Here is a 23064-nt window from a genome sequence, read left to right as displayed (position 1 = left end):
TTTACAGCCTTTGCTCAATACTTTGTTGAAGCACCTTTAGCACCAATTACTGCCTCAAGTAGTTTTGAGTATGATGCTACCAGCTTGGCACATCTATTTTTGGGCAATTTCTCCCATTCTTCTTTACAGTACCTCTTTACAGCCATTTCTCTCCAGAGATGTTCAATCGGTTTCAAGTCTGTGCCACTCCAGGACATTCACAGAGTTGGCCCATAGCCACTCCTTTGTTATGTGGGCTGTGTGCTTAGGGCTGTTGTCCTGTTGAAAGATGAACTGTCCCCAGTCTAAGGTCCAGAGCGCTCTAGAACAGGTTTTCATCAAGGATGTCTCTGTACATTGCTGCATTCATCTTTCCTTCGATCCTAACTAGTCTCCCAGTTCCTGCCATGGAAAAACATCCCCACGGCATGATGCGGCCACCACCATGCTTCACTGTAGGGATGATATTGGCCAGGTGGTGACCGATGCCTGGTTTGTTCAGACATGACGCTTGCCATTTAGGCCAAAAGTTCAATCTTTGTTTCATCAGACCAGAGAGTTTTGCTTCTTATGGCCTAAGAGTCCCTCAGGTGCCTTTTGGCAAACTCCAGGCGGGCTGCCATTTGCCTTTTACTGAGGAGTGGCTTCCGTCTGGCCACTCTACCATACAGGCCTGATTGGTGGAGTGCTGCAGAGATGGTTGTTCTTTTGGAAGGTTCTCCTCTTGCCACAGAGAAATGCTGGAACTCTTTCAGAGTGACCATCGGGTGCTTGGTTACCTCCATGACTAAGGCCCTTCTCTCTTGATCACTCATTTTGGCCAGACGGCCCACTCTAGGAAGATTCCTGGTGGCTCCAAAATTCTTCCATTTACAGATGACGGAGGCCACTGTGCTCATTGGGACCTTCAATGCTGCAGAAAGTTTTCTGTACCCTTCCCCAGACCTGTGCCTTGATACAATACAGTCTCGGAGGTCTACAGACAATTCCTTGGACTTAATGGCTTGGTTTGTGCTCTGACATGCAGTTAACTGCGGGAACTTATATAGACAGGTGTATGCCTTTCCTAAACATGTCCAAGCAACTGAATATCCACAGGTGGGCTCCAATCAAGTTGTGGAAACATCTCAAAGATGATCAGTTGGAACAGGATGCACCAGAGCTCAACTTTGAGTGTCATGGCAAAGGCGGTGAATACTTATGTACATGTGTTTTTTTCATTTTTTTATTTTTAATAAATTACAAAGATTCCAAAATGAACTTCTTTCATGTTGTCATTATGGGGTATTGTTTGTTGAATGTTGAGGGAAAAAATGGAATTTAATCCATTTTGGAATAAGGCTGTAACATAACAAAATATGGCAAAAGTTAAGAACTGTGAATACTTTCTGGATGCACTGTATACTCACTGTGGAAACTAAGGGGTTAATCCTCTGCATTGTGTAAAAAGGCAGTTTGATCCTTTCTTCTCTGTTCCTCCCCTTTTTCAAGCTTATCTCCTGATAAGACAGACTGAACTGTAGGCATTTGCACATGCTCAGTTTGGTGCGTACTGCTAGAGGTTTTTTTTTTTCTTGGGAGAGTGCATGTGATCAGCACAGGGCCAATCAGCACTGGTCAAACAGAGGGTCAGGGGTTTTGCATCCTCCTAGAGAAGAAAGAAAACTCCTCCTACAAGCTTTAGCTAGTTCTGGGCTGGACACAGATAGAAGTCACAAGACTGCTCTAACTTCTGATGAGAAAATGTATTTATCAGTTTAGATTTACTAAAATAATTGCATTTCCATGTTCTGTGTACTGTGGGAGACCAGATATAGAGGATGCAGGGTCCTGGATTTAGTAACACTTTAAACAATAAAAACATCTAAACCTTGGTAAACAAGCCCTGCAAGATTCTAAAACCTCTGTGTGAGGTCATGTGGAGCAAACCAGCTAATGAGTCGAATCCAGAAATGTTTTGCAAAGGGTAAATGTTCCATGCTAAAGAAGAAGATGGCCAATAAGGTTGTGGTGTCTTTAAAAACAAGAACCAGATTTCTGGAAATATTAACAGTTTTATTTACACGTAACAAGCAAGTAAATATGCATTTGAAAGCATTTTGTTAACAGACCAAAATGGAGCAAACAAAATAAGGTAAAATTATATTAAATCCTCAGTTTTTAAGTACTTTCAGCAGCTTATTCAGTATGCAACTTCATAGTTACATAGTTAGTCTGACTGAAAAAAAGACAAAAGTCCTCCTAGTTCAACCATTTATAAAGTTATAATCCTATACCCACAGTTGATTCAGTGGAAGGCAAAAAAAAACCCAGCAGAGCATGATCCAATTTGCTCCTGCAGGGGAATAAAATTCCTTCCTGATCCCTGAGAGGGAATCGGATATTCCCTGGATCAACCCCTCCTATAAATGTTAGTATTCAGTTATATTATGTTTATCTAGGAAACAATCCAGGCCTTTTTTATAGTAATCCACCGAGCTGGCCAGAACCAACTCTTGAGGGAGTCTAGTCCACATTTTCATAATTCTTATTTATATTTGGACATTAAATCTCTTTTCCTCCACACGTAAAGAGTGCCCCCTTGTCATTTTTTTTAAACCTTGCTTATGCCCCTGTTCAAGCTTGTGCCATGACCGCATCTCCCTACAAATGTATGCTTCAATAGGAAACAAACAGCCTTGTAATCTAGGATGCTAAGGCATTTCCCTCTTCCTCCAAGTTAAGAGACTGACTTGGAGACTGCACTGTCCACTGTTAAAGTGATATTAAATACAATATTAAAAAAAAAAAATGTTATGCTTACCTGCTCTGTGCAATGGTTTTCAACAGAGCAGCCCTGATCCTTCTGTTCTCAGGACCCCTGCTGGCACTCCTGGCCCCTCCCTCCTGTCAAGTGCCCCCACAGCAAGCAGCTTGCTATGGGTGCACCCGTGCCGGCTCGCTCCCGAGTCGTTGCCCTGTATGTCCATTCACACATAGAGTGACGGCTCAACCTCGCCCCCTACCCCCCTCCTCATTGGCTCACTGGCTGTGAATGACAGCAGCGGGAGCCAATGGCTCCCACTGCTGTCTCAGCCAATCAGGAGGGAGAGTCCCTAAAGAGCTGAGGCACATTGCTGGATCGGGATGGGCTTAGGTAAGTATTGGGCAGGCTGGGGGGGGGGGGGGGGGCTGCTGCTCACAGAAGGGTTTTTACCTTCATGCATAGTATGCATGAAAATAAAAAACCTGGATCCTTTACAACCATTTTAAATTTTTCCTGTGAAGAGAACAGAACTGAACACTGTAAATGGCAAGTGCTAGGTTAAGAATTTTAACAAACAATTTACTAAGGGAGTGTTTATTGTGCTCAATGTGTTACACTGAAAAGAGATTATCAACATTTTGATCGGCAGGGTTTACGTACATTTTAAAAAGTCAAACTAATTTGCACAGAATCCTTGTCAAGAGACTGCAGTCTTATCTGTAACACAGCTCAGTCTGGCAGCTACGGACACAATGAAGATTATATCAAATGAACAGATTTTCTAAACTTGGCATACTGGCAAAATTTGCAGAATAATGTTTACCATTCTTTGCTTGTCTGGAATTGCTGTTTAAAGGCAAAGGATTTTCTGACTTCATTTGGAAAAAACATTTTCTTCATGGGCAACATACTGTATAATGTGCCCTTTAAATTTTTTTGGAAATACGACCAGATGAGCTCAGAGTTACTTTGTGTCTCCAGTGACACTATTTGCGGTCCTGCTGACATTTACTTACTTGTGTAGGTCTGCCATGTTGCCAGGATTGTGTTCTTTGGAGAGAGTTCAAGGCCGACTACTTTAGGCAGATCAAAGGTGTGCAGCGGTGTGCTGTCAGCACTGTTCACTATATTTATTCTGAAAACAGAAGAAGGTCAATTAAAGTCAGATTTCATAGATTAATTATTAAACTATACCACCAATTCTCAAAAGTGTTCACTTCTCATTTGTCTCTTACCACTGCACTGTCACTACATGACACAACACATATTTCCCGTATAAACATTGCATTTTTTGCCATTATGTAATCACATACACGTTGCAGTTAAAATGTACCGTAGTTGTCAAATACATACATGCCTATTTAGCCAACATTATTTCACTGTTGTTGTGTAACCCTGGAATAAACCAATCAGATCAATCCTTACATTTCAGCTATAAGCCTATGAAATTGGCAAAAACCTTTTCAAAGTGTATCTAAACCCAAGAATGCTAGCTGCATTAGTTTTCTTTTTACTTTATGTTTACCTGGTGATCCTGCAACTAACATATTTCATGCCCTGTGACAACAATATACGCTCACTCTACCATGTTTAAAACTACAGAACACTTCCTCCTCCCCTCATCTCTATAACAAGGGTAGAGGTATTCTGTAGTCCACAGAGAACTGGGAACAATGCTGACAGATATCAGCAGAGTCAGAGAGCACAGGACATTATCAGCTTACAAGAGTTCTGGTAGGAGCAACAAGTATTTCTGTACTAATCAAACAGATCACAAACAAAACACTTTCACTGTTACATTTGTGTATATTTCACTGCGGTGGCTGCAGGGAAGAAGAGGAAGCATCAACAATGGATGTGCTATAGAACTGTATAGGTGATGCCACAGCTCTAAGGTATACCAGCCGTTGTTGAGTGCTCTCTCCATTCCCCTGAAGCCACTTCTGACTGACACTGGGGAGGTCACATGACTCAACACGCATGGCCTGAAAGTAGGTAGAAATATATACCTCTTTCTTACAGCGGGTAGTCAGCATAGGTGTTAGGCCTGGTTCACACTTATGTGTGTGTTGCAGTCTGCTTTGGGAAAAAAGTCCTTAACCCTTACCAAAAATGCAGTGACAGAAAACGCATAGATGTGAACATGTCCCATAGGAAACCATGTTAAATGGAATATAGTGTGTTTATGCAAAATGCAAAAAGCACTAAAAAATGCATAAGTGTGAACCAGGCCTTAGGAGGGGGGAGGACGCAAGTTAGGTGTAGCCTGGAATTCTACTTCAATCTAGGTACAAATAAAGTAATATGGCTGCTTTTTCTATCTGATAAAAAATAATCAGTAACATATCAAAAATATAAACATACGGTGTCTAGATTTAAGGTGTATGGGGTTACATACACGAAAGGCCTCAGGAGGAGCTAGCAGCGTGAGATGTCATCCCCTGCCGCGACCACGAGGAGGTCCGGTGGCCATCTTACAAAGGGTCAGTGCTGCAGTACTCTGCCTTTTTTTAACCCCACTTTGTACTGTACCTTCACCCACTCTGTTTGCGTATGATTCTTTCAATAAATGCTGAAATACTACACTATTGGCACCCCTTCTTCTTTGGCTCCCTTTGGAGGAGCTAATTGAATCCCACAGAATCACCTTTACATCTACGTCCAGAGGAGGGAGCCCTGCATACATACTGTCAACCCAGTCATCCTAAAGGACACCTCTGGACCTGTTATACCAGCACTGCATCCAAAACCTGATGATTTGCTGACCTGCGAGGGAGGCCCACCATTTACATGCTGCATATACCCCATCATGTAGTGATTTACATGCGCATTTCCTATGCGTATTTGGTGAGTGCACATTTTTGCTATTTAGCGTTTATCACAGGCTTTGGAAGGATCTGCTGCTGTGGAAGACATCTCTATCTACTATAATCATTTATATTTGTACACATTCATTGGTTCCATTTAGTATATCTTATTGAGCGGACGATTTTATATTTGAACTTTTTTATCAATATTTATATTTTGCATTTACACCTTTAGCGCTGAACTGGTGACAATACAACCCACCAAAATTGGTTCCAGAGAACCAAAACCATTTAACAAGTAAGCTTCCTATACACAGATTTCCAGTCATGAACTATGAGTTAATATGTAGTTGGATACAAACATGGAAATACGACACGATTTCCAGGTGTGAAAGTGACCACATGTTTCACACTGAAAGCGGACATGATGTAACATTGTTTTGCTTCCGCTGTGTGATGAGACACCTAGCTAACAGGTGGGAAGCCTCACTTACGTCATTCACTGCATGCGCTGTCAGTAATCCAGAGTCATGCAAGAGCTTACTGAGCTTCAAAGAGGGTAAATGGTCGGTGCCCACTTAGTTGGTGCCTCTGTGACTGAAGTTGTCATTTTATTTGCCATGTCACGAGGTACAGTATCAAATATTATGACAACATATACAGTTTCCAGGAAAATGTTCTCTGATAAGCATAAGCACGGTCGACATGGTCAACTGACTTAAAGAGAGAAAAGGACATTGCGCAGGATTGGGACCTGGAAAAGGAAAACCACTGCTGCAAAGTGACTGCAGAGCTCAATCTCAGCCTTCCAAAGCCGTGTCCATACAAATTGTGCAGAGGGAGATCCATAAGCAAAACATTCAAGAGCTGCAATTGCCAAACCACTACTGACTGATATTAATGCTCAGAAGAGTAGAGAGTGGTGCAAAACCCAGAAATCGTGGACTGTTGATCGATGGAAGACTGTAATATGGTCCGATTAATCGAGCCTTACACATTTTTCAATCACCAGATTTTATGTTTACATGTGGCAAACACTGTCCCAAGCTTACGACCTGGCCTGCTTTAACGTGCCAACGTTAAAGCATGGTAGTGGCACAATCATAATTTGGGCAGGATCCATTCTCATCTTGATCTTGACAGGTAGAGTCACTGCCAGCGAATATGTACAAATTTTGGCCGACCACGTGCACCCCATGCTGCAGACACTGTTTCTCCAAAACAGCACTATTTACCAAGACGATAATGCGCAGATTCACGCAGCTGGTGTTGTCAAATTGTAGTTTGACAGGCATGAATAAAGTCTCGCACCTTCCGCTGCAGTCACCGGACTTCAATATCATAGAGTCACTTTGGTCAATTTTGGAGAACAAGGTTCGGTCTTGTTTTCTGCCTCCGGCATCTCTGTGAGCACTGGTACACATTTTTGCATGAAGCGGTGTCAGATCCATTATCCAACATCCAAGACTTATATTTGTCAATTTCCAGGAGAATTCAGGCCGTCTTGGATGCTAAAGGCGGTCCAACACCATATTAGGTAAGAATTTTGTTCTTTTACCTGGTGTTGCCATAATTTTGTCCAACCTTTATTTCCAGGCGTTTCCCAAATTTACCCCTAGACCTACTTTAGGGCATGTCCTAGCTCTTTTTTTTTTTTGTTTTACTTTGTTCCTCCCTGTGACATCACCACCAGACATGCAGGGGCAGCTGCTAAGAGCTCAGTTTCTATTCATGTATCCCTCAGAACTACATTTCCCATAAGCCCCTTCCCTACACTCAATGTATGCATGGGCTCTTGGGAGTTAAGGCAGCAGCACTGTTTTGACAGGAAAAAAAACAATATATGCATGTAAAGTAGGACAGACAATCAAGCCATCAGATGGCTGGTGTCATAACTGATCACATGTGCAGCACATGGCAACTGCATATTAAACAGAGGCTAAGATGGCAGTTTCCTTGGCTATAAAGGATAGGGAGGTTTAATCCCCTTCAGAGAGCCGTTTCGTAATATGTATAAAAAAAAATTTAAAAAAAAGGAAGAAAGAAGAAGAAAAAGGAAGTGAAAATATCAATGATCTGTACTAAGAACCACAATAGGAGTTACGGACAAGTTGTATGCTTGCAGTACAAATAAAGGGAGCTCATGCAAAAGTTCTTAACTGTCTTAGGACTAGTGCATGGGCTTTTGATTTGCTACTACTTTCCATTTGCCATGTACATAGATGAAATAAAACAAAGGTGTTCCTTTATTTTCACCTGTTGATTCTGTCAGTAGGGCAATGCATGTGGATGTGGTGCAGCGGTGCAGGTTTAAAGGATTGTCAAGCATTGAGAACGTAACATATTTCCTCTCAGTTGCCTGGCAAAGGCCCTCTGAAAAGTGATCTACCATCGCTTACAGGAGTTTCTACATATACACTACTATTAAAAAGTTATTTTATGTTATAAAATGTAAGAACATAACTTAGTGGTGTACGTTGTATACTGCATATACATGGGCGCTTAAATGTCCCACACAGAGTGGAGTTTTCATTGCAGAGGGATGTTGTTGTCCACCTGTGTGATCCTAGCAGTATGTATTTGCATGGTCTTTATCCAAAAAGGAAAACAAAAACACTTTCTGTACCTGCTTAAAAAGTATTAGCTGAAGATGAACTCAAATTTTTCAGTTACTGATGTAAAATTCATCTAACACTACCCTCTCCATAGGTTGAGAATGCTCCTGTCCAAGGATGGCTATGTTGTGCCTCCATAGATACAGTGGAGGAATGAGTGAAGCCATCCTAAAACAAAAAGGTGAAATACTAGATTGATAGCTGTGATAACTGGGTGAAAATAAAGGGAAAAGGCCTAAAAAAAGGAAAACAAATGCATCCACAACATTTGAGACTGGTAAGCTCCAATATACTAATATACCTTTTTTTTGTTGTTTTTGATTTTAGCTATTCAACTCCTTCCTGACTAAGTAACACATACAGTGGGCACAGAAAAGAACCATCCCCTTTAAAATAATCACATTTTGTTGCTTTGAAGCCTGAAATAAAGACAGACACAGTTTTTGTTTTATCCAGCTGTATCCAAGTGAAAGATATGTCAGAAAAAAATAAAAAAACAATTCAAAAACAGAATCAACGAGTTGGGAAAAAGGATGAACCCCTCCTAAAAATTACTTGTAAACTCAATCAAGTGTAGCTAACCACCTTATCAATGGCACACAAAGTCATTTGACTTTCAACTGTGATCAGTTTGATTAGCTCAGCATGAAAAGAGCCTTCCTGGAGCATGTCAGTCCCAGTAGTGCACCTGAAGCAAACAACCAAGTATGGGTGGAGAGGCACTGTCAAAAGATCTCTGGGGTAAAGTTGTTAAAAGTCAGGAGAGGGAAACAAAAAAAAAAAAAAATCAAATACTTTATCAATGCCTAGAAGCACAGTGAAGTTATTACAAAGTGGAAGGTATTTGGTACAACACAGACCCTCCCTGAATCAGGACGTTGCTCCAAAAGAGCCAGGAGGAAACTGGTCAGAAAGTCAGGAAGAAACTAGTCAGAGGCTACCAAGAGGCCAACAGCAACTCTGAAGCAGTTGCAAGAACTTATGTCAAAGAGTGGTTATTGTCTGCAGGTGTCAACAATATCATAAAGTTGCCACAAATAAGGCTTGTATGGGAGAGTTGCAAGAAAAAAAGCCACTCCTCGAAGAAAGGCCACATGTAGTCACGACTGAGCTTTGCCAAAACTCACCATGAAGATTCCACATGGAAAAAGGTGTTATGGTCAGATGAGACTAAAATGTAATTATTTGGCATCAACACTGAATGATATGTCTGTCAGAAATCCAATACAGCTCACTATCCAAATAACACCATTCCTACAGTAAAGCATGGCGGTGGTAATATCCTGTTATGGGGGTGTTTCTCTGCAGTAGAGGGACTGGAACACTTGTCAGGATAGAAGGAAAAAATGAACGGGGCAAAATAAGGTCAAATTCAAGGAAAATCTGCTGCCCTCTGCCAGAAAGTTGTCAATGGGAAGAAGGTTTACCTTCCAACATGAAAATTACCCAAAGCACACAGCAATAACGACAAAACAGTTGCTGAAGGAGAAAAAGATGAATGTCCTTGTGTGGTCTAATCAGAGCCCAGACTTAACCACAGGGGTGTTACATTCCTATCGCCCGACACCGGGACATGTAGTTCCAGGCGCCGGGCAGGTAGGTTTTTTTTTACCTTCATCCCTGCAGCGAGCATGCGACAGGGTTCACCTGTCAGGTGAAAGCAATCAGCATCAGCACTGCCACTGATTGCTTCCACACAGTACCAGCCTCCACTCCCCCCTGCGTGAACCTCTCCCTGCCAACTATCTCCTGGGCTCCGCTTCGTCAGCTAGAGTGGAGGGAGGAGTGGACATGTCCACTCCCCTCCCCTTCTTGTCTTATGATGTCACTTTCGGGTCCCCATTGAGAGAAAGAATGTAATGCGGTGCGATGTGCACTGCATTACATTCAGTGTACTACAGGGGAGACATCCAGGGTCTTTTAAACCTTGGATGTCTCAATAAAGAGAACCTGTCACCAAAAATCAGTCCCACTAGTGCACCTGAAGCAAACAACCAAGTATGGGTGGAGAGACACTGTCAAAAGATCTCTGGGATAAAGTTGTGGAAAGGACAAGTCAGGAGAGGGATACAAAAAAAATAAAATCAAATACTTTATCAATGCCTAGAAGCACAGTGAAGTCTATTATTAAGAAGTGGAAGGTATTTGGTACAACACAGACCCTCCCTGGATCAGGACGTTGCTCCAAACTGGATAAAAGAGCCAGGAGGAAACTGGTCAGAAAGTCAGGAAGAAACTAGTCAGAGGCTACCAAGAGGCCAACAGCAACTCTGAAGCAGTTGCAAGAACTTATGTCAAAGAGTGGTCATTGTGTGCTTTTGAGTGGTCACCAAAAATCATCACTTAGGGGACATTGTTTCCTATGTGATGAAAAAAAAGTTAAAAAATTAAAGTTACACCTAGGCACATAACATCTCCCTCCCCCCCACAAAAAAAAATTGAAGCCCCCCCACCCCCACATATACGCACGTACAAACGTAAAAAGCACACACTGGGGCGCCTACGCATGAAAATGGCGATTGCGATACACGTTACATATCGCTGCGCACGCCAGGATGAGAGCAATAATTCTAGCACCAAACCTCCTCCATAACACTAAACTGATGACCTAGTAGGGGCTTTAAAAGGATCACCTATAGAAAATTTAGGGTACTGAAAATTGTCGCCATTTCACAAGCGCACCCAAATTTAAGGTTTGACAAGTTGGATATCTATTTACTCGATGCAACCTCATCTTTTATATTTTACAAAAAAATAGTCATTTATTGATTTTTTTTGTGCCCTAAAATTAACTTACTTGTAATTTTACTGAAATTATGCGGTAATATCATGCAACATAAAAAATTGGAATTACCACTTATTCTCTAAGGTCTCTGCTTTCAGAAAATATATAATGTTTGGGGGATTTATGTAATATTCAGGCCTAAAATTATTTTTTTAATCTTGTGCAAAAAACGCAAAAACGGCTCTGGCAGCAAAAGGGATAAAGGATAAGCCTGACAGTCCCTTTTCCAGAGGAGCACCCAATCAGTGCTCATTACACTGCAAGGTCTCTCCCCTCCCTGCTAGTCCCAGGTTGTGGTGCTGGAGACAGGCAGGGAGGGGAGGAGGAGATAAACAGCGCAATGTTAAAAATGTTACACATTTAAGTCGCCATAAAACGTTTTTTGTTTTTAAAACAGTCCTAAAATCACCTCTGATTTAAATACGGTTTTGGTTAAAATGTATTTATTTTTTTATCTGGACAAATAGATTGTCATAAGGGACAAGAAGATTGGAACACTGATTTAGTCCCTGGACAAGCAGTTTTTTTTTTTAAATTTCCACACCCCTGAAACCCCACTGAAAATCTGTGGAATGACTTGAAGACTGCAGTCCACAAATGGTCACCATCAAATGCAACTGAACTAGAGCAAATTTTCAAAGTGTGGGTAAATACTGCAAAGTCTAGATGTGCAAAGTTAGTATAGACATATCCCAACAAAATACTCACACAAAGGGATGATCTTTTTTTCCAACTCGGTGATTGTTTTTTTATTTTTTTTCTGACATATTGGTGTTATATCTTTTACTTGGATGTTATAAGTTGCACTGAGTAAATACAGATGGATAAAACAAAACTTGTCGGTCTTCATTTCAGGCTGCAAAGCAACAAAATTTGATTATTTTAAAAGGAGGAGGGGGGGGGGTTCTTTTTTACATCCACTGTATATGCGGCATCTAGGAAATGGGCTTTAACCTCTTCCCTACCATGGGACGTCCTTCCCTTCTATGGACATCCTCCCAGAACACGCCCCTGCATGCCCCCAGCGCCGCCGGTGATATGCTGCATAAACGGACACAGCTCATCATGTGATACAGTAAACGGCCAAACACACCAGCCTTTTATCATGTGATCAGCTGTGTCCAATTACGCAGATCACCGGGTAAATACATTTGCCGGTTATTGGCTGCACTTTCCTCACGCTGTCACAGCGTGGGGAAAGTACTGCCGATAACCAGCAATTGTCAGAGAAGTGATCAAAACTGATCACACCACAGCAGTGCCGCCCACCTGTGCCCATCAGTGCCACCCAACTTTACCCATCAGTGCCACCTACCTGTGCCCAGCATTGCCACCCATCAGTGCCCAGCAATGCCGTCAGTCAGTGCCACCCATCAGTGCCGCCTATCAGTGTCACCCATCAGTGCCGCCTATCAGTGCCAGCTAATCAATGCCACCTATCAGTGCCCATAAGTGCTGCCTATCCGTGCCACCTCATCAGTGTCCATCAGTGCAGCCTCATCAACACACATCAGTGAAGGAGGAAAATTACCTGTTTGCAAAATTTTAGAACAGAAACAAAGAAAAACTTTTTTTTTTCAAATATTTTGCATTTTTTTGTTTATAGTGCAAAAAATAAAAAACCCAGTGGCGATTAAATACCGCCAAAAGAAAGCTCTATTTGTGAAAAAAAAAGATAAAAATGTCATATGGGTACAGTGTTGCATGAACGCAAAATTGTCATTCAAAGTGTGATAGCGCTGAAATCTGAAAATTGGCCTAGGCAGGAAGGGGGTATAAGTGCCCTGTAGGAAAGTGGTTAAGCCTGTGCACTGCATATATATTGGTTCCTGTGTTTGAAACAAATCTGCTGGTCTTGTGCTAGTGGCTGGGAACCGGAGAACCAAAGCCCGTTCACATGATCACTGAGATAGTCTGTATTTGGCTATCACAGTGCTAATTCACTCTATTGCCTGTTTCTGTATAATTTCTCCTCTGTGAAGAGCTGAAACAGACTTCTCCTCTTGTGAGTGCAAAAAAACAAAAAACCCACAAGATCAGGGCTTTATCTAGTTTAATGAGTGTTAGTGGCAGTGCCAGTTAATGTTAGTGGCAGTGAAGTGGCAGTTGGTGTCTGTGTTAGGGTCAGTGTGTTTTAGGTTACAAATAAAGTTTTATATCTACTCTCAAAGCCAAAAGCCACAAAAAAATGTGTACAATTGTTTCTTGGCCTTACCACAGGTACAAAGAACAAATAATGCACACATATGTGGTATCACCGTGATCGCCAGGAGTAGGAGAATTTATTTTGCAGTTTTTTCGGTGGCGGGTGTAATAGTAAAGGCAAAAAAAATACACAGCTAAAGTTTATAAAAATATTTTATGATTATTATTTTGGGTCAGTTTTCTTTTCATAAAATAAAATCAGAAGATATCCATTGCCATGTCCTGAAATAAACAAGGTATAATCCACTTGGATACAGTATTTATGATATGTACAGGTATACTAACACATGTGAAAGTTGCAAAATTGGGTTTGAGTGTTAAGGTTTTGGCCCTGGTTGTGAAGGGATTAGAAGTATTTGTTTTACCTGAGATAAATATTACACTACACACCACTTTATTGTGGACTCACACTTCTCAGAAATGCTGAGCGCAGAAAATGGGACCTCCCCATAGCCTTGTTTCACATATGTGCCCTTACTGAAACTGATTTCATTTGCAAAGTCATTTTACTGATTACTTTAATTATAAAAAATAGAATAAAATACAGAAAAATACTTGATATAATGGTATGGTACTTGACAAAGAAAATTACAAAATTAACTGTACAGCGCACTGTCACACTAGAAAATATAGCAAAAGATCACAAGCTATGCAACAGCACATAAAAAGAACTATTTGAAAGTAGGACTTACACTTCTCCATTACACCATCCAAATAGCTTCCCATCTCTGCTAAAAATGGACACTTTGCAATTTTTGCTGCTGTCTCTAAAAGAAAAGAGCAAAAACACTTGAGAGTTCTTATCATTGGAGATTATTTGTAGAACATTATGCCATGCTTTCCACAGATAGTGTGGCAACAGTAGCTTGGTGGTTCGATGGAGTAGAATATGAAGGGATTAAAATAAGCAGAAACATTTACGGATGTGAAAAATGGAGGTGTGACATGCTGCAGGCTGTGCATCTGAATTAGTTTGGAAAGATCCCATCAGAGGTTCCGTGTGCAAGGTAAAGGTCATCTGTGCTCTTTACTGGGTATAGAAACCGTTATTGTTGTGTCTCTGCACCCACCAACAGATCCCAGGGAATCCAAAAGTCTTCTCCTGTGTTCCAGTATACTTTCCTGATGACATTCTCCTCTACGATGCCTAGAATTTCCTACAATTAACTGGCAGGTATCTCTCAGCTGGCTAGAGTCTTGTTCGGCTATTGAAGCATTCTCTTTGGCTGCTACAGCAGATGTGTGAAGCACTCAATAAGTGAGGGTAATAACAAAACACACTAATACACTGTGATTTAATTATTTAGACAAAACAAAAAATTGCTAAAATAGCTAATCAATGTGCAATGTAACAATTGATGATGAAGCTCAAAAACAGTGATAGTGTGTAAAATCATACATGGCCATAAAGGACACTGTAGAATAATAGTATGGAAAGCCTAGCTGATAAACTTTGGAATGTCAAAAGCAAACTTGTTTGTGCCTCATTTATTTACAAGCCAGGCTCTACCTTTACAAAGAGATCAGCCTAGTGGACTGTTCACATACCACTTAGTGTTCTGAATAATCTACCAAAGCTCAAGGCTTTGCAGGTTTCCCTCTACTTGGTCTGAAAACCTTTAGAGCTGCATGCAAAAAAATACAGCCTATTTTACTCCTATTCTGGCTCCAAGATGGTAATGTTTCACAGAAGCTAAACATCTCAGAATTAGTAATTTGGCTAACTCCTACTGAACCAGACTTCAGTTGCTTAACCCATGCAACATCCATCCAGTGAGTAAAATAGAAGAGTTTTTCATTTTGTATCTTATTTACACTCAGCACAGAGAACCAAGCAGAGAGGAACCGGTGACTGCCTTCTGCCTGTAAAAATACTTATTTGTTTACAAGGTGGAAATGGATAGATTGTTTATCAATGGTAAAAAAAATTATTTAAATTAAATATAAATATATTATATTAAAAGGGAAAAAAAAAAAAAACTTACTGCTGAAATGAGTCATGGTTGGTAAACCTTGGAGGTCCCTGGATCAATTGGATTCCATCAGAACCTCTGACTGTGGAAAGAAAAACAATGACAACACAAATGAGATTCTAGTCATATAAATACATTTAGAAAACATAAAAAGTGGAGCTCCTGTCTCCAGTGAAAACAAAATAAAAGTCAACAGCTATGAAAACTGGTCAAAAAAAAAAAAAAAAACAGCCACTCACTCACCTGTGCTATGATCCAGCGGTTTCCTCACCTCAGCCAGGTTCACTGGCCATCCTGTGTCCCTGGCATCCAAAGCGTGAGCACCCGGCCCACTGCGCATGCGCGTGCAGCACTATGCCTTTTGAATGGTCCGGCAGTCTTCTGCGACCTGTCACATGTCCCAGAAGACTGCGGGGAGGAGGGGGAGAACTGCCTAGATAATCGCAGTGAAAGTGGGAGCGGGTACCTGTCAAAATCGGGTACCTGCCCCTACCCACCCGCACTCCCCAAATTGCCAGTCCTTAATAGGGAGCGGAGGACGATGTGGCCTTAAAGTCAAACTTCCCCTTTTGAGTGGAGCTCTGCTTCAAAGTGGTATTAATCACTGCAGCCTCAATCCTATTCTGACACTTCTCAGAGGCCCTAGAGAATAAAACGGTGGGTGTTGCAATTTTTTTTGTATGTTACAATACTTGTTTGGTACAATATAAATGATGATGTTACGCCAAATAGATGTCACGCTTTAAAATTGCGCACGCTTGTGGAGTGACTTATTTAAAATACTCCATAGGCAACGTTTTAAAAGCCTTTACAGGTTACCAGTTCAGAGTTACAAAGGAGGCCTGGTGTTACAACCCCTGGCAAAAAGTGTGGAATCACCACTCTTGGAAAATGTTCATTCAATTGTTTAATTGTGTAGAAAAAAAAAATAATCACAGATATGCCTCAAAACTATTTTCATTTAACATTCAAACCTTCTGGCTTTAAGAAACACTTAAAAAAATAAAAAAGAAAGGAAACTGTAGTGAGTTGCAACTGTTTTTGCAGATCAAGCAGAGGAAAAAAATATCGAATCACTCAATGCTGAGGAAAATATTATGGAATCATGAAAAAAACAACTACAGTACACCACTAGTACCTTGTTGCACAACCTCTGGCTTTTATACCAGCTTGAACTGTCTGAGGCATGGATTTAACTATTGACAAACAGTATTCTTCATCAATCCGGCTCACACTTTCTCTTATTGCAGTTGCAGATCAGTTTTGCAGGTTGGAGCCTTGTAATGGACCATTTTCTTTAGTTTCCACCACAGATTTTCAATTGGATTGAGGTCCCGACTATTTGCAGGCCATGTCATTGACAATATATGTCTTTCTTGAAGGAAAGTTTTTTTATGGCTTTTGCTCTATGGCAAGATGCATTATCATCCTGAAAAATGATGTCATCATCACCAAACATCCTTTCAATTGATGGAATAAGAAACGTGTCCAAAATCTCAATATAAACTTGTGTATTTATTGAAGATTTAATGACTGTCATCTCCCCCGAACCTTTACCTGACATTCAACCCCAGATCATCAATGATTGTTGAAATTTGCATGTTTTCTTCAGGCAGTCGTCTTTATATGTTTCATTGGAATGGCACCCAACAAGTTCCAGCATCATCACCCTGCCCAATGCAGATTTGTGATTCATCACTGAATAGCACTTTCATTCACAGTCCATGATTGCTTTACTTTAGCCCACTGTAACCTTGTTTTTTTGTCATGATGGTTTTCGTTTGGCTTTTCTGTATATAAATCCCATTTCCTTTAGGGAATGTCTTACAGTTCGGTCAAGAGACATTGACTCCAGTTTCTGCCCATTTGCTCCTCATTTGTTTTGTTGTGCGTTTCCAAGGCATAATGCTTTAAGTTTTCTGTCTTGACGCTTTGATGTCTTACTTGGTCTATCAGTACACTTCCGTTTTACAACCTTTCCATTTGATTTGTACTTGGTCCAGATTTTAGACACAGCTGACTGGGAACAACCAACATCTTTTGCAACATTCTGTGATTTACCTTCCTGAAGAAGTTTTATAATCCTCTCCTTTGTTTCAACTCACATCTCTAGTGCTGGATTCTTGTCAAATAGTTTGGTACAACAGCTCACCAAGGTGTGCAAGCACTCTTTTTAAACTGTAATTAGCAGATGTAATCTGATGCAGATGTTTTAGAACTGCAAAGTACATGGCGATTCCATAATATTCCATAATTAAGCGATTCCATATTTTTTTCCTCTGCTTGATCTGCAAAAATAGTTGCAATTGACTACAGTTTTCTTTTTTTAAGTGTTTCTTAAAGCCAGAAGGTTGGAATATTAAATGGAAATAATCTTGAGGCATGTCTGTGATTGTTTTTTTTTTCCTACACATTTAAACAATTGAATGAACATTCTCCAAGAGTGGTGATTCCATACTTTGTGCCTGGGGTTGTAGAATGATTGCAATTCTAGAGCGTTCATGGCAATACTTCACATGTGTAGTGCAAACACTGTTTACACATGCATGTGCGATCTACGCATGCGTTTGACTTTGTATGAGAGCACAGGGGTACGGGGGGGGGCTTAAACATTTTATTAATTTTATTTTTTTTCATGGTCTCTAATTTTTTATCATGTTTATGGCTATTACAAGGGATGAATAACATCCCTTGTTATAGCTGGAGCAGTGACAGCTTTATGACAGATAAAAATCATCTGGTCAAACCAAGATCAGTTTGACCAGATGCTTTCACAAGCCACTAATGGCTTGTTTACATCCTGAGGAAACCAGAAGTGACAAAATACTTCCAGATTCTTATACCATAGAGATGATCGGGGACGTTCCGGACCTCTAACATCTCTATGGTAAGCCAGCGGAACTGCTGGCTTTGGTCCTAGGCCCCTTGGTGGGATCAGCCACTGGGAATGCTTTTACTTAATGGTGCATTGCTGCCTGAAAAAAAGAAACCAGAATGATGCCTGTAGCTGCCAGAATCATCCTGAGACATAACCACTTCAACCTGGCGACGGACAAGTATGTGGCGGAGACTGAAGTGGTTAAAACCCAAAAGCAAATATTTATTATATTGCAGCTTACCATTTCTTAGATGTGATGGCCAGTAAGTCTGTTTTGTAAAAGAACAAGCTCTCCCTCAGAATGAATGATTTAGAGATGAGATAAACCATTTAACACTGGTAGGGGTGCTTACAATGAACAGCTTTTTTATGTAAAACCTTTATCTCAAAAGAAAAAAAAACTATTTGCTGGAACTACTTATCATGTATTAGCTGGAGTTTGGCTTTGATTTGTGCATTTAAATCTGCTTGTACATGTAACGCGCCCCTTCCTCCAGACTGACAATGCTGCTGTCCAAAAGTGCCCCCTGTGATCCTTCATCTGGGGCACTCTAAGGCCTCATGCATACTGGACGTTTTTTTTCTAAACTATCCTAGAAGCCTTCCTCCTGGAAGCAGCATTTTGGCAAAAATAAAACAAAAACCGCCTGAGCCGGAGCCTGTCAATGCCGCCTTCAATGGCGGTGACCACCAACACATGCAGTTCCCCCCCCCAGAGGAGCACTGCATGCAGACTGGAGACACTGGGGCCACAGAGTCCTGCCACCTGTATGAGAGCCCCACCACCAGCACGGATTTCAAAATCTTTATCAATGCCTAGAAGCACAGTGAAGTCAATTATTAGGAAGTGGAAGGTATCTGGTACAACACAGACCCTCCCTGGATCAGGACATCACTCCAAACTGGATGAAAGAGCCAGGAAGAAACTAGTCAGAGGCTACCAAGAGACCTACAGCAACTCTGAAGCAGTTGTAGGAATTTATGACAAAGAGTGGTGACTGTGTGCATGTGACAACAATATCATAAATTCTCATTTTTCAACTCAGTGATGTTTTGAATTTTTTATATAAATTCTTGCAACTGCTTCAGAGTTGGTCTTGGCCTCTTGGTAGCCTCTCTGATCAATTTCCTCCTTGCTCTTTCATCCAGTTTGGAGCAACGTCCTGATCCAGGGAGGGTCTGTGTTGTACCAAATACCTTCCACTTCTTAATAATAGACTTCACTGTGCTTCTAGGCATTGGCAAAGTATTTGATATTTTTTGTATCCCTCTCCTGACTTGTCCTGTCCACAATTTCATCCCAGAGATCTTTTGACAGTGCCTTTCCACCAATAATTGGTTGTTTGCTTCAGTTGCACTAGTGGGACTGACATGCTCCAGGAAAGCTCTTTGCATGCTGAGCTAATCAAACTGACCACAGCTGATCACAGTTGAAAGTCAAATGACTTTGTGTGCCATTGATAAGGTAATTAGCTACACCTGATTGAGTTTACAAGTAATTTTTAGGAGGGGTTCATCCTTCTTTCCAACTCAATGATTCTGTTTTTGAATAGTTTATTTTTTTCTGACATGTTGGTGTCATATCTTTCACTTGGATGTTTTAAGTTGCACTGAGTAAATACAGCTGGATAAAACAAAAACTGTGTCTGTCTTCATTTCAGGCTGCAAAGCAAGAAAATTTGATTCTTTTAAAAGGGGGGGGGGCGATTCTTTACTATACCCACTGTATATCTTCCCCAATCTACTGTGCAATTAATAAACCTGGAAGTGCTCAACTGAGCGTTTCTGGGTTCAGAGCTGTCAGAGTTATGAATGAGATGCTGTGTAAACAATCTAGTCTGTCCTGTTCTTGATGGGGTGAAGGGTAGGGGAGATACTGGAAGTCTTATAGATCCCCGATGTCTCCATAAAGAGAACCTGTCACCTGTCCACGATATCACGTAGGGAGCTTGTTAACTCCTTATGAAAGCTATAAAGTTAAAGTGGTTGTAAACCTGAGACAAGAAATATGAACAAATCATATCCCTCTATTAAGTGCACTAAGTGTCATTTCTGTTTGCCTTCTCATTCCTCTGCTATCACCTAGAGCCACTTCTGACACGTTTTCCTGACACCAAGAGAAAAAAGCTGACAGTGGAGATACCAAGAGCACACAAACTGTGGTTGACAGTCTCAGCTCTGGGTGAAGAGGGGGAATGTCTCTTCCTGTCAATCAGCTCTCTTCACTGAGCTTGGCAGTGTGTAACTTCAGCTTTCAGTCAGCTAAGACCAGATTTATAAATTCTGGACTTTATTTTATTTATTTCAGGTACTTATATAGTGCCGTCAGTTTACGCAGAGCTTTACATATATATATATATATATATATATATATATATATATATATATATATATATATTGTACATTTGAAGAGAAGACTGCAGATAAACAGGTACAACGTATGTAGGAGGATCTCTGTGTATCACCTGAGACCAGTCACTTCACCGAGTATATGTAAGGGTTTACAACCACTTTAGAACAGAACTACAGATATACTTTTTTTCATTCTGGATAGAGTAAAGGAGGGTTATAACTCCTGTATCTTTTTGCCATCTATCTCTTGTTGGGGAGATTTCGCTTCACTTCCTGTCTCATAGCTAAAACAAGAAGTTAGCGGAAACGCCACCAAAGTGAGGGATTCCCTGGTTGTCACCAGAATTATGTCTCCATTGGAAGATTTCTCCGCTAAGCCTGTTCTGGTGAAAATCCACATTTTGGGATTTTCCTTAATTTTCACAACTGAGCACTTATGTTGCGCTTGCAGTGCCACTAAAAAGTGATTCTAAAGGTTCTTATTTTTTGGAAAATAAGAAACATGTCTATACTTACCCACTATGTGTAGTTGTATTGCACGGAGCAGCCTGAATCCTCCTCTTCTTGGGTCCCCCGCAGGCTCTCCTGGCCCCTCCTTCCTGTCAGGTGCCCCCACAGCAAGCAGCTTGCTATGGTGGCACCAGCTGCTCCATGCGTCCATTCACACACTGAGCTGTGGCTCAGCCCCACCCCCTCCCTTCCCATTGGTTGACTGGGTGTGATTGACAGCAGTGGGAGCCAATGGGCTTTCTGTCTCAGCCAATGAGGAGGCAGACACCCGGGACAGCCCAGGCTGTCATTCACATTGCTGGAACGCGATGAAGCTCAGGTAAGTATTGCGGGGGCACTGATGCACACAGAAGGTTTTTTACCTTCATGTGTAAAGGTAAAAAAACCTTCAGCCTTCACAGCCACTTTAATTGTTATTGGCACCCCAAATGCAGCCAGCAAATGTGGTAAAAATAATGCCGGGCTGTATGGCTGAAAAAGATGCAGGAGCTTCTCTGGCCGGCTTTTTGAATGTGAACACATATGTATGTAACATTGTCTGCACCACACCTTGCTCTGGATGTAAAGGGGATTTCAAATAAAAAGGAATTAAACAGTATGATTTGTCAGGATAACACATCTCACACGCATGATAGCATACACATGATAGCACACATGTTGGTGTGACGGAGTCCTAATAAATAATAATACAAGGCTTTGGGATGACTGGTACAACTTTCCATGTATTACACCGTCAGGGCCCCCCTGGCTCCACATGCTGTGCTCTCAGTGTGCTGTCACCATCCTGCCATGGCACAGTGCACAGCTCTACAACACGTGTCCCACGTGTGCTCCCTCCGAGGATGAACACCACACTGAAAACACAGCCCGGACCACAGAGCTCACTGCTGACAACAGGACCACCCGCCCATGTGTCCACTATAATGCCCCAATACAGAGGACACAGACCTGCTAGCAGCGGTATGGGAGGCGCCATGTTGAGCCGGAAAGGGACTGCTGACGTCAGAGATTGGAGGAGGAGCTACTACTACTAGATACACGTACCCCTTACTGCCGCATCACTAGTCCCTCTATGGAGCAGACACATCCGCTGGTGGGCGGTGGTATCCATCCGCCGTGAGAGGCGGGGCCTGCGGTAGAAGACACGTGTGATGTTATCCTGTCATACTGAACGGGTTGTATGTTACAAGGAAATGGTCTGTTAGCCACAGAAGAGTCTTTGCTGATTCAGTCTTCATAATGATAGGCCACACTCTGCATGAGATCAGAAGTGGAGCAGCTGTACAAGGCAGCCATTCACCTTCTATCTGGATATTTTTCTATGTAGTAGGGTTTTGGAGGTTTTTTTGCACTTCTGTATGTCTAGGCGAAAATGACATTTGCACCCCCCTCCCTGCCAAGATTCTGCGGGTGTGGATCCCAAGAGAGCTCACACGTGGCTCCCCTGCACATGCTCAAAACATGTCTGCTACGGAAGTGCGGAACATTTGCTGTGTTTGCACATGCGTGGGAAATCTGCGTGTTCTCAGATCTGCCAGGAAATAAAGCAGAAAACTGCAGATTAAAAAAAAAAAAATAATCCTCTGCAAGGTAATGTCATAATGTGCTAGTATACATCACTTTAGGACAAACCCCTCCAGCAGTGCAGTCACCACTGTCAGGTCGTCCACGAGATCTGGCCATGCCGCAATGACTTCACTCCTGCGCATGTGTCAGGAGTCACAGGCCACAGCACAATGTTCTGATGTTACGACACGGTATGCCATTCCTTCACAGCACATGCCCTGGCTCTCAGAGCGAATATCTCCTAAATCGTGCACATTTAGGAGATGTTTGGTTTACCTAGAGGTACGTTAACCTGTAGGTAAAAAGCAAGCAAACTTTACTACCACTTTAAAGGCCAGACAGACCTCTCAGTACATCTCCGCACAACATAATAAGGGCCTTTTCACACTGATCAGTTTTAAAATGTATCCCTTTAAATCCTATGGAACTCTTCACACCAGTCACTTGCATTTTTGGTGTATGTTAGGAGCCTTTCTCATTGATCAGTTTTGGTTAAAAAAGCAGAAGATTATCTGTTTTTACTGCATTTTTGCAATGCAGCAGTAGAACGCAGACAAAAATGCCACTGAAACACAACTGACCAGTGTGAAGAGTTCCATAGGATTTAACCACCTCCCACCCACCATATAAGGAAATGACGGGCGCAAG

The 23064-nt window shown here is 41.5% G+C and overlaps 1 protein-coding gene across 1 annotated transcript in view; it reads right to left on the bottom strand.

Moving 5' to 3' along the window:
* Positions 1-21891, bottom strand: part of EIF2A (eukaryotic translation initiation factor 2A) — a 73861-nt gene extending 51970 nt beyond the window's left edge. The window contains exons 1-4 of the mRNA XM_089672592.1: positions 21799-21891; positions 15123-15192; positions 13830-13904; positions 3742-3860 (exon numbers count right to left, since the gene is read on the bottom strand). Coding sequence (XP_089528718.1) covers positions 3742-3860; positions 13830-13904; positions 15123-15192; positions 21799-21826 — 292 coding nt within the window. The 5' untranslated portion in view covers positions 21827-21891. The remainder of the gene's footprint in view (positions 1-3741; positions 3861-13829; positions 13905-15122; positions 15193-21798) is intronic.
* Positions 21892-23064: the final 1173 nt, after the last annotated feature.

This window comes from Staurois parvus, unplaced genomic scaffold (genome assembly GCF_062004578.1).
Source record: "Staurois parvus isolate SC_StPar_1 unplaced genomic scaffold, SC_StPar_1.0 ptg000131l, whole genome shotgun sequence".
Classification (NCBI taxonomy): Eukaryota; Metazoa; Chordata; class Amphibia; order Anura; family Ranidae; genus Staurois; species Staurois parvus.
The sequence above is the reverse complement of the archived record's forward strand: the minus strand, read 5'-3'. Positions and strand labels throughout refer to the sequence as shown.